The following is a 14,398-nucleotide window of genomic DNA, read 5'->3' as shown; positions in this document are numbered from 1 at the left end:
TTAGTCATACCTGATGCGGGAGCATACCTCCAAAGTTCAGTGAAATGCTTCCAAGGCAGAAAAAAATCACTTGTATCTACATGTTGTTACCTTATCTTTTAGTTTTGAAAAACACATAGCATATGTTTTCACTCTTTATCTTTGTAGCGATGTGTTTCTATCTACCACATGAAAGCAGCATAGCACTGCTGCTGTGATATCAAATAGATACGAGTGGCGTTTTTTTCCCCCGGAAGCATTTCACATGGCCTCGGAAAATTGGAGGTGTGCTCCCGCATCAAGTATGACTAAAAGGAAAAAAAATACGGGAAGAAACATAGCTGTTATTGCGGCGGCTATATCGCAGCGGCTATATCGCCCAGCCCTACAATGTAGATAGAGATGGTGGCATTTTGAAAAGTGCACATTTCCTAAGCTAAAGATCCTTGATTTGTGCACCTACAGCAGAATCAATTCTGTACTTTTTTGCTGAATGACAGCCATGCGCTCATGAAGAGAACCTTCTCCCTCACCTGAACCTCACTGGACTTGTATCTGATCGCCTCCTCTTTGTCCCTGATGTCTTGCTCCAGCGTATATTTCTCCCTGTGTTCAAAAAAAAAAAAAAACAACATGAAATAGGTCAAACATTACACAGCAGAAGCAACTTCCCCAACCCCTGGCCCCTCCATGAAGACAATACCAACACTCATTTAAGAAAGAACATGAATACGGAGGCGTCCGAGAGGGGGTTACCTGAGTGCATTCCAGTGTGTGAAAGCAAGTGTGCTGTGGCAGCATGCGGAGCAAGTGACGAAAACAAGACATTCATAAAATACACACAGTAAAGGAAACCCTGGGGTCAACACAACTGGGGGCCTTCCTGAGAATGGAGCATGTCTTTCACCCACCACCCCAAAAACACACCTTTACCTTTCTGTTCCTTTGAAGTGTGCATTTTTTCACCAGCTTTCAGTTATGCTCCCAATATCTACAAGGCAACCATTATAAAGGGGAATGTGCCCACTTGTGGAGGTTCAGTGTAATTGCAAGAGACATGATTTTCCTCATCTCAGAGATGATTTTTAAGTGGTTGTATGCCTTTGATGATCAAAACCAAATCAGAACAGATTTAACAGTAACTGGGTCATTTCAACTGTACTTATAAAAAATTTTTTCAGAGTCACTGTGACACCTGCAACATTGTTCAAATACTGTTCAGTAATAACATAAAACAACATTCAAAATGGCTCCAATTAATTACTAGCTTACATCAGAGTCATTTTAAGAAACATTTTACCACTTATTCTGTGCATGTGAACATTATACTGTGTACAGCCATGTGCTGGAGCCAGTAAGATATACTGCACCTTTACTTGTCAGACAGTTCAAATCAAGTGTCTTCCTACAAAGGAGTTGTTTAAAGGCTTTTACTCTGGCTCAATGCTACTGCTTCAAATGAAACTTCCTCATGATTTTTCCTTATAAGAATCAGGAATCGATTATTCAAAATTGACTCAACTGAACTGAACTGATTGCATCGATTCAAAAGATGTAAGTCAACAAGTGAATTACTTTGTTTTATTTAGCAATCCACAAAGCTTCCCATTATCAGAAACTACATAGCACTCAGTCAGTGCTCTTGGGCAAAAGTTCATGCCCCTGTCACACCCGCAAGTGCTGTCTTTGGTTTGTCAAAAACCTCAACTGGTGAAAAAACCCCTCTTCAAAATAAAAACAAAAAGGCAGGGCCCACCACACCCACTGTGTTCAAAGTTACCTCTGTAGCTGTGCAATCTCCTGGCTGATGTCGTCCAGTTCTTTGATTCCAGTGAACTCCCCTGACCCCACTGAGCTGGTGCTATCCTGTCAATCGACAGAAGGGGGCGCCATTAACCATGTCCCTTGGGGGGGCTCCAGAGAGCCTGTTACATACAACCACAACATGGGTATTGCAGAGAGGACGCAAGAACTACCACAAAGGAGTAAGCCACTGCACAGCAACAAGGTTTCTGAGTTCACCTCCATGTTAAATATATCAGGAAATCAAGGAACCACACCACCGTACACAGCACTGACTGGGTATTTCCACAAATGCTTTTCATCTTGGGACTTCTTACTAATGATCCACTAAAAGCATTTGTTAGACATTACTTACATACCCATGACTTGAACATTATTGCCTGATACAGTGATTGGGATTAACAACATCAGCAGCATTAAAAATTAAAATAAGGAAAAAAGATATACTGAGTAAGTTGTGGTTTAAGCACTACATTACACTGTGTAAGTATTAAGCACTGCATCATGAGTTATAAGTGTACATGGAAAGAATATGACAATTTCACCTTTTCCTTTCAGAATATTCGCTAACAATAAAGGAATGAATCAGAAGGTTTTTTGTTTGGTACTATAACTTCCCAATGCTGGGCAATCAACGGATGGCACTGTTCACATTAAAACTTTCACAGAAGAACTGCGTGATATCATTGCTAGTGTCATTTTAATAAAATAAACAATGGTCAATGGGAATTATTAGATTCAATTGTTTCAATTCTTTCACAGAGACAAAAGACAAATTATTTTGTAGTCACGGATATGGTGGCAGCATACTTGCCGGAAATACTTTCATGTCAGGAATCAGAGGAACCTTAACACTGAAATGTTCATGATTATTTCACAAGAGTGTACAGTAATCTCTCCTGCATCATGTCTTCCCCTCTGTTCTCCTAACATTCTTTGACACTGGTCTTTCCAAACACTGTGCCAACACAAGGATCTTCAAAGTACATATACATGAATGAAAGCCAAATTCCTTACAGTGTGTAAAAATGTTAGTTCACACTACTAATTCTACAAGGAGCTGCTGATAATCAGCTGACTGCATTAACATATGTCTGCTTTTCAATAAGATGTGGTGTTTTTAGGCACAATACATGGTGTATGTATGTGCTTTAACTGGGTTAAAATATACAAAACAAACACTATTGTGTACGTGCAAGTAACCACTTTCTCTTCTTTTCCCATTGCTCTGGAGTTGGTTACAACACAACCTTTTCTGCTATGTTTTTTTCAATTCATTTCTTCAGATGAAATAGACTATGAGATGACAGCATTAAAAAGGGCCCCAAAACAAGATGCCAACAAGAACAGCACAGTGGTTGGACAACCAAGTTCACCCAGTTATGATATGGAATGATGCAGTTACTCACACGGCGCATTTCAGTTAGTGCAGCCATTTCAGATCCTACTGGAGTCATATACCCTGAAAGGCTCTACGGAGAGAGATGGGGAATCAAGAAAAAGGACTGAGAAACTAATGCAAGGCAGGGAAATACAGAAGCCCACTCAATGATTAGACAGGCAGAGGGAGAGAGATGATCACATTATCCAAATCAGGTGATGCTTGAATGATCATGTGAGTACAGTGCATGGAGATCAAACAAGGCAGTTCCGAAACCTGATTCCACCTCAGAGTGGTGACCCTCCTTCACCTCCAAACACAATCTTTTCAGAAGGATTTAACTGAAAACCTTGCAGACAATCAGACATGAATTTGCAGTAGTATATAATTAAAATGCAGGTGATGATGGCACAGTGGAGTATCTCTAACAAGGCTACAGTGAAGGATAGTACAGAGAAGTCCTTTGCCACCTCAATCAAAGCTATACCACACTGGGGGACAAATTTTGTAAATGATCCCTTTTCATTCATAAAATTGGTTCTTCAGAGTTGAAAGATATTTTGCACAGAGTGTTTTGTATTTCACCTTCGCTATTCTACCGCTGTGTGTAAGCAGGGTGGGCAGACCCAATGGACAGGAGGCAAAGGACTCTGAGGGTAGTAGAGTTTTAGCACAGAGAGGCTGCAAATTAGACTAAAAAGTTCTATAATCCAGTACCCCTGCAAATGTGGAAAGTAAGTGTTGTGACAGCTTAGTGTGGACTCCAATGAATGAAACCTGGCTTTGAATACGTGCACGGCTGACATGATTACCGCTTATCTTTAATCTTTGACTCTGAGCAATCTGCTCACAGCACACATTTTACATAACTCACAAAGTTGATTTTCTAAAATACATACTACAATATTACAACAGTCATGTCACACTGTGGACTTAAGCCATGTGCATATTGTGTATGTGTCGTAATAATTGATTCAATAATTGCTATTATGTGGCTCTCTCAACAAGCTATCATTCTTCCAGAGCAAAAAAATTACCAAAATTACCAGTTGTCCAGAGTGAAAAATAAACATTGTACAGATGTTTCTAGAAAACATTTCAACACATGTGAAACATGGTTGCACTCCTATGCTGTTTGGACATGACGTATTACCTCTATTTGGCCATGATATTGTTTCGGTAGCTGTTAAGCTGGCGCTGGCGAGCAGGGCTGGGGGTACTTACAGGCACAGGGGTGCCCCTCTCTGATGGCGGGATCATGTCAGGGGTCAGTACTTGAGGGGGGTCTAGTCCTTTGCTGACCTTCTGCTGGATGAAGTGCATGGCTAGAGAGAACTGCTCCCTGGTTAGCTTACCCATCTGCCTGGTATCAGCAAGGGCCCTGCGTAGGACAAAAACAAACAGCCAGTCAGTCAGCATTCCTCCACATACTGCTTCAGGGTGCTTTTCTGCTCTCACTGTTAATGTCAGGTTTAACAGTCAGCTGAGTCAACCTTTTCTTTTCCCCCAAAGTTATCAGCATCGGTTTTAGGCCAGTCGCTCACCATATATGTGCCAGCAAGTTCTGAGGAAGTCCAGACTGCATAAAGATCTCCTTCACTTCCTGGCCACTGACGAACCCATCCAGGTCAGCATCCGTTTTCAGAAAGATGTCATCATAGCGCCCTCTGTCTGCCACTGGGACCACCCAGTTCACAGAATGCTGAGAGACAGGGGAAAATTCAGACCCCAAGTCTATTCAAGTTTAACACAAGAAACTGCTATCCAAAGAAATGTCGGGGGCGTCTATAATGAGTTTAATTCTGCAGTTTTCCACCAGTTTAATCGTGTCCGGATTGGAAAGGATACATTTGCATAAGAAAGAACACTGCCATTCTTTATATAGATCTTATCAATCCTCTTCCTCCATCGTCAGTACATTCACAGAGCTATGCTAAGGAGAAAGGCACTGAGGATTAGCAGACGTATGCAGAAGACAGAAAGCATTCCACTCCTCTTCTCTTCCTGAGCTGATTAATTAAGTGGGACCACCCAGGAACACAATCCAGATGTGAGCGAAATGCAAATAATGAAGACCGCTAAAAGTGACGTTTTCTTTTCAAGTAATATTAATTGTTCCATTGAGGCGACAGGCAATGGGCCGAAGGGGACCTGCGACAAGCCCATACAGTACAGCCTTACAGACAGCAAACTGCTCCCTATCTCACTGACACAGTCTGCGCAGCTCGCTCTATTTGCTGAACTGCACAGATAGAAACTGGACACCAACTGCCCCAGCTGTCAATCATCTGGACTGTTCTGGAAATCCCAGAAAAGAAAGGCAGCATGCGGCGTCTCACTGCAACAAAAGGGAACCCAGCATGAAGCTGGCTTAGTCAGCAGGTGGGAGAGAGCTGAACCAGGCTAAGATGGAATCACCCCGGTTATTTGTGTAACAGCTCACTGAGCCCAATGCCTGATGCACAGAGCTGAACGGTATCATCAATTTAACTGACTATAACACTATGTGATTCAGTGCCCAGTGTGAAACAGGGGGCAAGTTAGAAGGAAAACAGATTCCACTGGCTATCAAATGTCTGAGTAATTTGCTTAATTCTGAATCTCTGCGCAGGGATTCAAGAGAGACCGCAATGCTCGCATGAGCAGCACGGAAGAAGGCAAGACACGAAGGACTGTGAGTGTGACATCACATGAATCCATTCCTGCGAACAGAGAAACTGAATGGCTCAGATGTGCGGCGCCCCAGCGAGACGGCATACCTGTGAGGACTTGAGAGTGTGTTTTGGGGACAAGCTGCCGGCGCTGTTCAGGGAATTCATGCTGCCGTGGGACGGGGTGGAGCGCAGGCTGTCCTTGGGAGGCGGCGGGCTGGCTGGGAGCACAGGCACCGTCCCGGGGAGGACGCCCACAGACTTCCTCCTCTTGGAGGGCGGGACGAGGGAAGAGGGCAGGACAGAGGGCACCGGCTCCTTTTCCAGGGCACGGTACACCAGGTGCATGGCCTAGAGGAGGGAAGAGCCAGGACACGGGGTGATGTGCTGTGCAAAATAACCAATGTGTACCATTACACAAGCACAACAGCTCCACAAGACCACCTATCTAAAAATGTGCTGATGCTTGAATGGTGTTGTGCATGCACTTGCTGGTCTTCAAGTGCTGTTAACCTGGTCTGTCACTGTTAAGTATATACAGTACCAGTCAAAAGTTTGGACGCACCTGATTAAGATCATGGGAAACTAGACATTTTTATCTAAATACTTATGCTTACATGCTTGAAATTTGTTTCATAGACAAATATAAAAAGTGAAGTTGATGCCTATGTATGAATTTCTTTCCAAAAAAATTTTATTTTAAAAAAATCTAAAATATAAAATCTGAAAAAAAAGATAGTTGACTTGTTTATAACACTTTTTTTTGGTCACTGCATGATTGCATTTGTGTTATTTCATAGTTTTGATGTCTTTACTTTTTTTTTTTTTTTTTTTACTATTTTCCACATTTTAGAATAAAAGAAAGAAAGCTTTGTCCAAACTTTTGACTGGTACTGTAACTTGGATAGATACACTTCTGTTCTCTTGTGTTTGAAGTTGCTTTGGATAAGGGCATGTAATGTAATTTAATGTATTGTAACGAGTTACCAGCATGTCACATTTCAAACTCAAGCTCACTGACTAATTCAACTCACAGACTACACTGAGGGTAACCCAAGTCATATGGACTTGTCAGGACTGCCTGAATAGCACCGACTCTCAGAGGACATGTTTGGAATCATTCATAAACATGTACAAATCAGCCATATTTAGGCAACTGAATGCAGCTACTGATCCACTGGTATTTCCTTCATTATTCCCTCATCTGCATTAGTCAGTTTTCCACTCCCAATTCTGTCAAAATATTTGTCTCAAATGGCAGTTCAATTGTTAGATACAAACATATTTTTTTACTTTTCTTTGTGGATAGGAGGATATGAAGAAAAATATTCAACAGCAAAACTGAGCATAACTGGTAAACCCTAAACTGATTTACACGCTAAAATCTTACAGTACGTGAATCTTTTTCAATACAGCTGAAATTACCAGACAAGAGACAGTATGAGCAACAAACTTAAGTGACAACTGATATTAACGCTGTTATCTATTTGAAAATATGAACTTACCACTGCAAATTCATCTCTGTCCAAGTGTCCATCTTTATCTATGTCACTGAGGTCCCAAACCTAAGTAATTAAACAAGAAAAAATGAGGATTACTCTAGTGTATGTAAAATAAATAATAAGGTACTCAGACGCGCAGAGAGGGATGAGACCACCGGTCTGTGAAGGAAATGACTGAAATTCACTTACCCTTCCTAACACATCCAGAGGTAGTTTGGAGTTTATTAGTACCGGTTTCACTTTCTCACCAGAGAGGAGCCCGTTCACCGGAGCCAGACTTTCAAAAATCCCGTCAAATTTCCCCTTTTCTTCCGGCTGGCGGAGCAACAAGGAAACAATGAGGATACTTTCAAATAGAAGGCCAGTGCCTTTCATTCTATACCTGTGAAAGACTGTACTGTGTCTACACAAATGACACAAAAGGATGTGCTAACGCTCTCTGAATTTCCCAGAATCGCTATACCAGCATACACAATGAGTATTTCCAATGATAACATGAACGTGCTCCTGAACATTCAGCATCTCTCTGCACCATCACAACACTTTTACTGTCCCTGAAAAAAAGTACAGTGTCATAAATGCAGTTAACTCTTACCAGCTTAACAGAACCCATTATAGCACTCAAAAAAAAAACATAGACAAAGCCTGAAAAACACATGAAGTACAATCACTGTTACAGAGGACAGAACATACCCTCACAGCCCAATGGGAGTCACTTGTTGATGATGCTGTACTAAGTGACGGGCTACTAGTGTCCTTCTGTAAGAACAAACAGTCAATTAATCCACTGTAACAAATGAAGACAGCTGGACAGAAACAGTGGCAGTGACATCAATCAGATGGTTCAGGGGTGTATACGTATGCAGAAGTTGGGCTGGCACTCACAAATTTGGGAGGCGGTACAGTGAGGTTCAGACTGGACAGACTGACATCTTGACCGTTCTGGGCACAAGCCACCAGCCTCAGAGCCACGTAGAAACCCTGAGAGGATATACGCAATACAGGTCAGAGTTCAGCTGGCTGTGGGGGACACTACCAGGCAAAGAGAGTATACAGAACAAGAGGAAATCTGGCTGTAGTCCATTCTACCTACCTGCTTATCCAGGAAGCCCTTTCCATCTGGATCTGCCAAATCCCAGATCTAAGAAAAGAAGCCAACAAAATGTAACATGTATAATACATACAAATAAATATGAATACATGCCTAAACACAAATCTCCCATCAGGGGGGTGTCAGTAAACCAATCAGAATGCAGGGTGAGTGGGTCATGATAAAATTTTCAGAAGCCTGCTGTTCTCTGGAGACTGCACTCTGCTCCCAGGGTACACAGAAGCTCCGACTCCGCCTGCACCCCTAGGGGCCCCCACCCCGGGCCCCTGCGTCACTCACCTTCCCCAGGGTGATGTCAGGGAGCCCCGACTTCTTCAGAAACAGAGCTGCTTCAGTGGGGCCCACTCTCCCCGTGTTCCCTGGGTCCACCTATCAGGTGACAGAGCACCACCATCATCAAACTCGCTCTGCTCACGAATGCCATTAAGTCTCTCCCTCTGCCCTCATTAACGGGAGACCTGTCGCATTTACGCCACTCCTCACTTTTCAAGCCAGCAGTACACTCAGATGTCAGGGAGTCCCAGTTACAGCACTGCAGGGTTTTCTGGATTAGCTGCACTAAAACTGCACTGTGTGAATGACTGACCTCTCTCGTGTCCCACTGTAAAAGAGCTCTCAGGGGTCTTTATGTAAACTTGGTAATATAACCTCACCTAAGCATTCACACTGCAAAGAGCATCGACTCAGAGAGGGGGGTGGTTGAGAAACAACTGTAAAGGCTGTTCTGGGACATCAACAGAACACGACAGCTGTAAGGACAACATTACCGCATTCACCAAGTGAGCAATGCTTTGATACGGTGGTGTTTTAACATTTGACTCCAAAGGTATACATTTTCATGTGCTTGGTGATAAAAATGAAACACAGTAAAATCGCAGTGAAAATTATATTAAAAACAATATTGTAGCTATTCAATTTGACGAAGTGACTCAATCGGTATTTGACTCAGGCTTGTGTAACGTGTTTTTCCCGCTATCAGCAGTAACGCTCCAGCTCAGTCAGAGAGGCGCTGCATGCAGAGCTTACTGCAGCCCTCATAGGGCTGGTGTCTGATTCAGCCCCAGTGCCTCACACAGAGAGCAGCCTGGCCGCTCCTCTGCTACCCTAATCACATGCAGAGATTACCAGCGTGCAATCACCAGGCCCACCGTATGGCCCCTCCCACACACACGCACACGCCCACACACACGCACGTCTGAGTGTGTGCCACTCAGTCATAAAACAGACAGAGGCGGCTGAAAAACAGAACCTTACCTGTCTGTAATAGTTCTCATACACAGGGTTCCCACTTGATAACTGCAGGGGGCGGAAACAGAAAGTTACTTTCATCTAACATCGTTTCAAGTGAAGGGCAGCAAAGGTGCCGTGCTGCAGAGTAGCAAAGAGATTAAAGGTCTGGATCTGTAACTGCTGGCTGCTTGTGCCATTCTCTTTCGTTTAACTGCTGCAGGGAGGAAGACAGGTGATAATTCAGATCCTGAGAGGAAACAGAGCACTAAGCACCTCACTGGCCACGGATCAGTACTGCACAGGTTGTGACCGCCACTGGGTAGTGGTGTCTTTGCTGATTACAACCACAGGAGCCTCTATTCCAGGCCAATTACGAGCAGGGCTTTGGCAGGCGAGAGCGGAATAGGGCACCAACAACGCTCCCTGCTGCTCCAGAGGCTTCCTCTGTTCGGTTTGATCATGCTCTTTGCTCTACCTCTACGCTGCTGTCAGCATATTTGCACTGAAACCAGTCCCGGAGCGAAAGCTGTTTCAATAAACTGTGCTGAAACGAGAAGCAGTGAGCCCCAGGAGCTGTGGCAAGGGAGGGGGGGGGGGGGGTGTCTGGTGGAGAGATCAGTGGAGCATTCAGTTTAGCAGCTTAACACATTTCTGGAACACATTTTTTGAGCCAACCACTTAAACTCATTTCTAGATAGAGCAGAATTAGTGAAGTAAAACGGGACTTGATGACCGAGACAAAATAAGCTGTGGCTCCATAAGTAAATAAACCCAGGGAAAGTACCTGGGTGGACCCAATAAGCTTTTTAAAAAACCAAGTGTACTCAGTTTGTTGTGTGCTTAGTATTTTGGAATTACACTTTTCCAACGTTTCCTTTTCAAACAATGATCAACCTTTCCCAGAAAACATTACTAACTTTCAAGGTTTGATAAAAAATGCATGACAACTATAAGGCAATATACAGATAATGATCCTTAGTCCACCGTAAGTAAAACTGCTTTGCGGCGCTAACAGAGTTTATTCTCCCCACTCAGTTCAGCTGACCAATCAAATCCTAGATTACAGCAATGCAGCCAATAATTTTCGCGCATCGTAAAAGGACAGAATTCATTAAGGCCAATCCACACCAAGCCAACAACGACCTATGTGTGTGGATAGATGGGAATGAATGAGAGATCTGGGGAGATAATGAGACCAGTTTTGATCAGATTCTTCACTTTGAATCCTGAGGACTTGAGGGGCATCTCTGAGCCAAGTGAAGATGCAGGGGACACATGGGCTATCAGAGACGTTCTAATAGAGATGAGGAATCTTGGGAAGCAAACAGAACACACAGCAGCACAGCAGTACTGAGGAATTAGCTTCACCAAGTCCTTAACCCCGAATCTGGTTAAAAAGAGAAACTGTCTGGACAGATGATGAGAAACGGTAGCTGGTTTTGGAGTGTCCTGTCATTGTGGACTTTTGGAAGCAGGTTGCTGACATCTTGTCTGAGCTTTTAGATGCTGGGAATTCTTTGTGCCCTGCACATCTACTTCATGGTGATGACTCTAATATTGTTTTGAACTCACAGAAGAGACATCTTTTAATGGCAGGCTAAACAAATCAATTCTTAAAGGCTGGTTTGAGCTTGGGCATAGTATGAAATCTGTATGGCTAGGTTATCATTTAGACATCCTTGTCCCATAAAGATGTAATGATATGCTCCATAAGGCCTCTTCCAAAACATTAGAAAACTGGTCCAAAGAGACAAAAATCTTTTTCTTTTTTGTCAAAAATGTGATTTAACTTCTATTATGTATACATCATTTTTGTATGCAATGCATAATTTTACACAGTTTTTTTATTTATCTAATCCCCCCCAGGGGTGCTAGGGCATAGAAAATGCAATCCAATAGACCCACATGCCAAACTATGTTTCAAATTTCAAGTAGCCCAGTGCACCACAGTGAGTTACGTGCCAATGGGAGGGAGGAATGGCACCGGATGTCATCCAATCAACCTGCAGGCACCGGATGAGTCACAGGGTGCCTGGGAGCAGCAAGACAAGCAACCCCTGTCAAAGCCCACCCCTATCCCGAGCAGAGCGAAGCCAACTGAATCTGTGGCTGTGGACACAGTGCACACCGTCAGCTGATGACACGGACGGGATCAAACCCGGGCCGTAAGAGTTCAGCATGCCCTCAAACTGAGCAACTTAACCAATGAGCTACTATGGAGTCCGAGTCAAGCCTGTTAGCAATGAACTCCTTTCTGATTTGCTTGTATTTCCTGCACATCTGCAGTGGCATTCTACAATTAAAATATCGATTTCCTGTAAGCAGACGCAACGAAACCAACCTCCACCCACAGCTAGTCCATGGAGCAGCTGAAAGACTTCACACAGAGGAGTGGGTAAAGACAGTGCATAAAGAGAGTTGCTGTGCAGCATCCATTGATGCCAACTATCAATTGGTGCTACCAGATATATTAGACTGTTATATTCTGCACTGGACAGAAAATTAGAAGAGGCAGCAAGAAGTACAGCAAACCAATGCTTGCTAATTTAAGTGTTTACTGTATAATTAGTACTAATCAATTGCACAACAATGCTCAGGCAATTTGAAACAAGTAAGTGCTTTTATACAGCCCCAAGGGATTACCCACAGCAGGCAGGCCTGAACGCTGCTGACTACACCAGGGGGTCTCAGTTATTCCATGGGCCCAGAGACCCTCACTATCCTGGCATAACCTATGAAAAAACATGTCAGCATTTATTCATAGCTCATCATGTGTTTTTATAGTGCAATACCATTCACTGAGAGCCATTAAGTACAATTATTTTCTGCAATTTTCTTAGCTGATCCTCTAAAATACAACAGCAAAAGGGATTTCCCACCCAGATCAGCTAAGATTCAAAGCCACTGAAATGTTTTCAAAGACATCAAGCAGGCTGTTAAAGAAATATCAAGATCCCTCTTGTGTACCTCACACAACCTATGTTTTAGTTACATTCATTCACGGATATTATAATATTAAAGACAGTTCAATAAAGCACAACAGCAAAGTCCAAAAAGTGAAACTAAACATTGTTTTGCTTCAAAGTGCTTGGCATCCCATTAAAGAAAAAAATTACAAAATAATTCTGTTTTGACATTTGTCACATTTGTTATTGACAGATTTGGTGTGACCAATAATTACCTTTACATGCAGTTCAATATAACTAATACATGTGGCCACAAATTTTATTGTGGTTCATTGGCAATGTACCCTGCAATAATCCAACATTTACTCGGAACACTTGCAACATACACAGTTCTTGTCCACAACTTGCCATTTCCAACAACATGTCAAAACTGAGCCCTGTTTGATCCTGCCAGGGAGATGATCACTCGTTATCCCTGCCAGCTGGAGGCCCAAAGCCACAGGCAAAGGTACCCTCCTTTCTGCACCTTAAGACCAGGCTGAGCCAGCAGGTGTTCCAGAGTGCCATGAGGTACCGGTGGACCTGTGACCTGGATAGCATCCACTTTCTCATGGTGCACTGCCTCAATGACTAGCCTGCTCTTGTGAGCCTGCAATAGCCACACAATACTGCCAGAGCTAACTATCCCGGTGTTACCTAGCAGCATGATCAGGACAATTAAGCTAATATGCTTAAGTCATTAGACATTCAAGACACTGGCCCACATGCACTCAGCTCAAACACGAGGTCTGTTGCATTGTACAACTGGTTTCTATATGAAAAACATAAAAAAGTTTTTTTTTCCCCTCTCTCAAAATGATCACGCTGAGTGTGCAAACGCAAAACCTGACGAAATGGTTCCTAGACACAAAGAGGCCTTGTCAAAACACTCACACTTGGGAAACACTGCTGATTGATTATACCCCAAAAATTTCCTAAAGGCTGCATAATAAGAAGTGACATACCATTGTATCTGATGATTTAGTGCGCAAACTCTGATCACGTGCATTTCAAATGAATTGTAAGGCTCTGGAAACTAAAATGCAAACCAGCTCTTGAACACATCTTTAAAACTGATGAACACATCAGGACAGTGTGCTGTTTCTATCAAGTGGGACAACAAAAAAGCAAAACACCTGTAAATAACAGCCTCTGTTTACCATCATCAAACGCTCTCTGAAAGAGCCTGAGCACAGCCACCTTACTGCAATAAGTAGAATCATATTCTGCACTTGAGTTCTGTAAATTGAGGTTTTCTTAATTTGACCATCTTAATATTTCTTCACCAAAATAGGAGTGAAATCACTGACCTTGGCCACCACTAGGGCACCCTTAGTTGTATGCCTGTGTGCCTTCAAGCAGGACAACTGAAAACGTTAATGATTCATTTGGATGAAAATCTGTACATTGGCTGCCTATGGCAAAAAGAAGAAATTATTATATTATAGACAGCTGTGACAACCTTAGAGTGACTGGGGCAAGCACTGTGACAAGTGCCGTGCTGTTTATCCTGCCGTGCAAACTTGTGATGTGCAGTCCTGTCCACGACACTATACAAACACACAGCAAGCAACTAGTGAATATATTTTGTCATCACTACGCAGCACCTGCACAGAATCCAATCATTCTTTTTGACATTTTGCTAAATTTAAGCATCTATCTGCGCAATTTCAACTTATTTGCTAGCTGTCTATTCTGCACTTACAATGCGGGCAGCTAAGTCACGTGCTGAGTGTCAGGTAGGTAATTAGACTCGAAGGAACATTATTCCTGCCGCTTGAGATAGCGACTGCCTA

General features: G+C 43.0%; 1 protein-coding gene across 4 annotated transcripts in view; it reads right to left on the bottom strand.

The window, feature by feature from the left end:
• eps15l1a (epidermal growth factor receptor pathway substrate 15-like 1a) overlaps window positions 1–14,398 on the bottom strand; it is a 36,028-nt gene that overhangs the window by 20,576 nt on the left and 1,054 nt on the right. For all 4 annotated transcript variants that reach the window (XM_036517378.1, XM_036517386.1, XM_036517393.1 and 1 more), the window contains exons 2-14: window positions 9,682–9,723; window positions 8,707–8,796; window positions 8,410–8,457; window positions 8,202–8,297; window positions 8,010–8,075; window positions 7,506–7,631; window positions 7,320–7,379; window positions 5,923–6,165; window positions 4,708–4,865; window positions 4,388–4,544; window positions 3,192–3,254; window positions 1,760–1,845; window positions 513–585 (exon numbers count right to left, since the gene is read on the bottom strand). In XM_036517378.1, the coding sequence (XP_036373271.1) occupies window positions 513–585; window positions 1,760–1,845; window positions 3,192–3,254; window positions 4,388–4,544; window positions 4,708–4,865; window positions 5,923–6,165; window positions 7,320–7,379; window positions 7,506–7,631; window positions 8,010–8,075; window positions 8,202–8,297; window positions 8,410–8,457; window positions 8,707–8,796; window positions 9,682–9,723 (1,308 nt within the window). The remainder of the gene's footprint in view (window positions 1–512; window positions 586–1,759; window positions 1,846–3,191; window positions 3,255–4,387; window positions 4,545–4,707; window positions 4,866–5,922; window positions 6,166–7,319; window positions 7,380–7,505; window positions 7,632–8,009; window positions 8,076–8,201; window positions 8,298–8,409; window positions 8,458–8,706; window positions 8,797–9,681; window positions 9,724–14,398) is intronic.

Source organism: Megalops cyprinoides, chromosome 2 (assembly GCF_013368585.1).
Source record: "Megalops cyprinoides isolate fMegCyp1 chromosome 2, fMegCyp1.pri, whole genome shotgun sequence".
In the NCBI taxonomy this organism is placed as follows: Eukaryota; Metazoa; Chordata; class Actinopteri; order Elopiformes; family Megalopidae; genus Megalops; species Megalops cyprinoides.
Note: the sequence above shows the minus strand (reverse complement) of the source record. Positions and strands in the feature narration are given on the sequence as shown.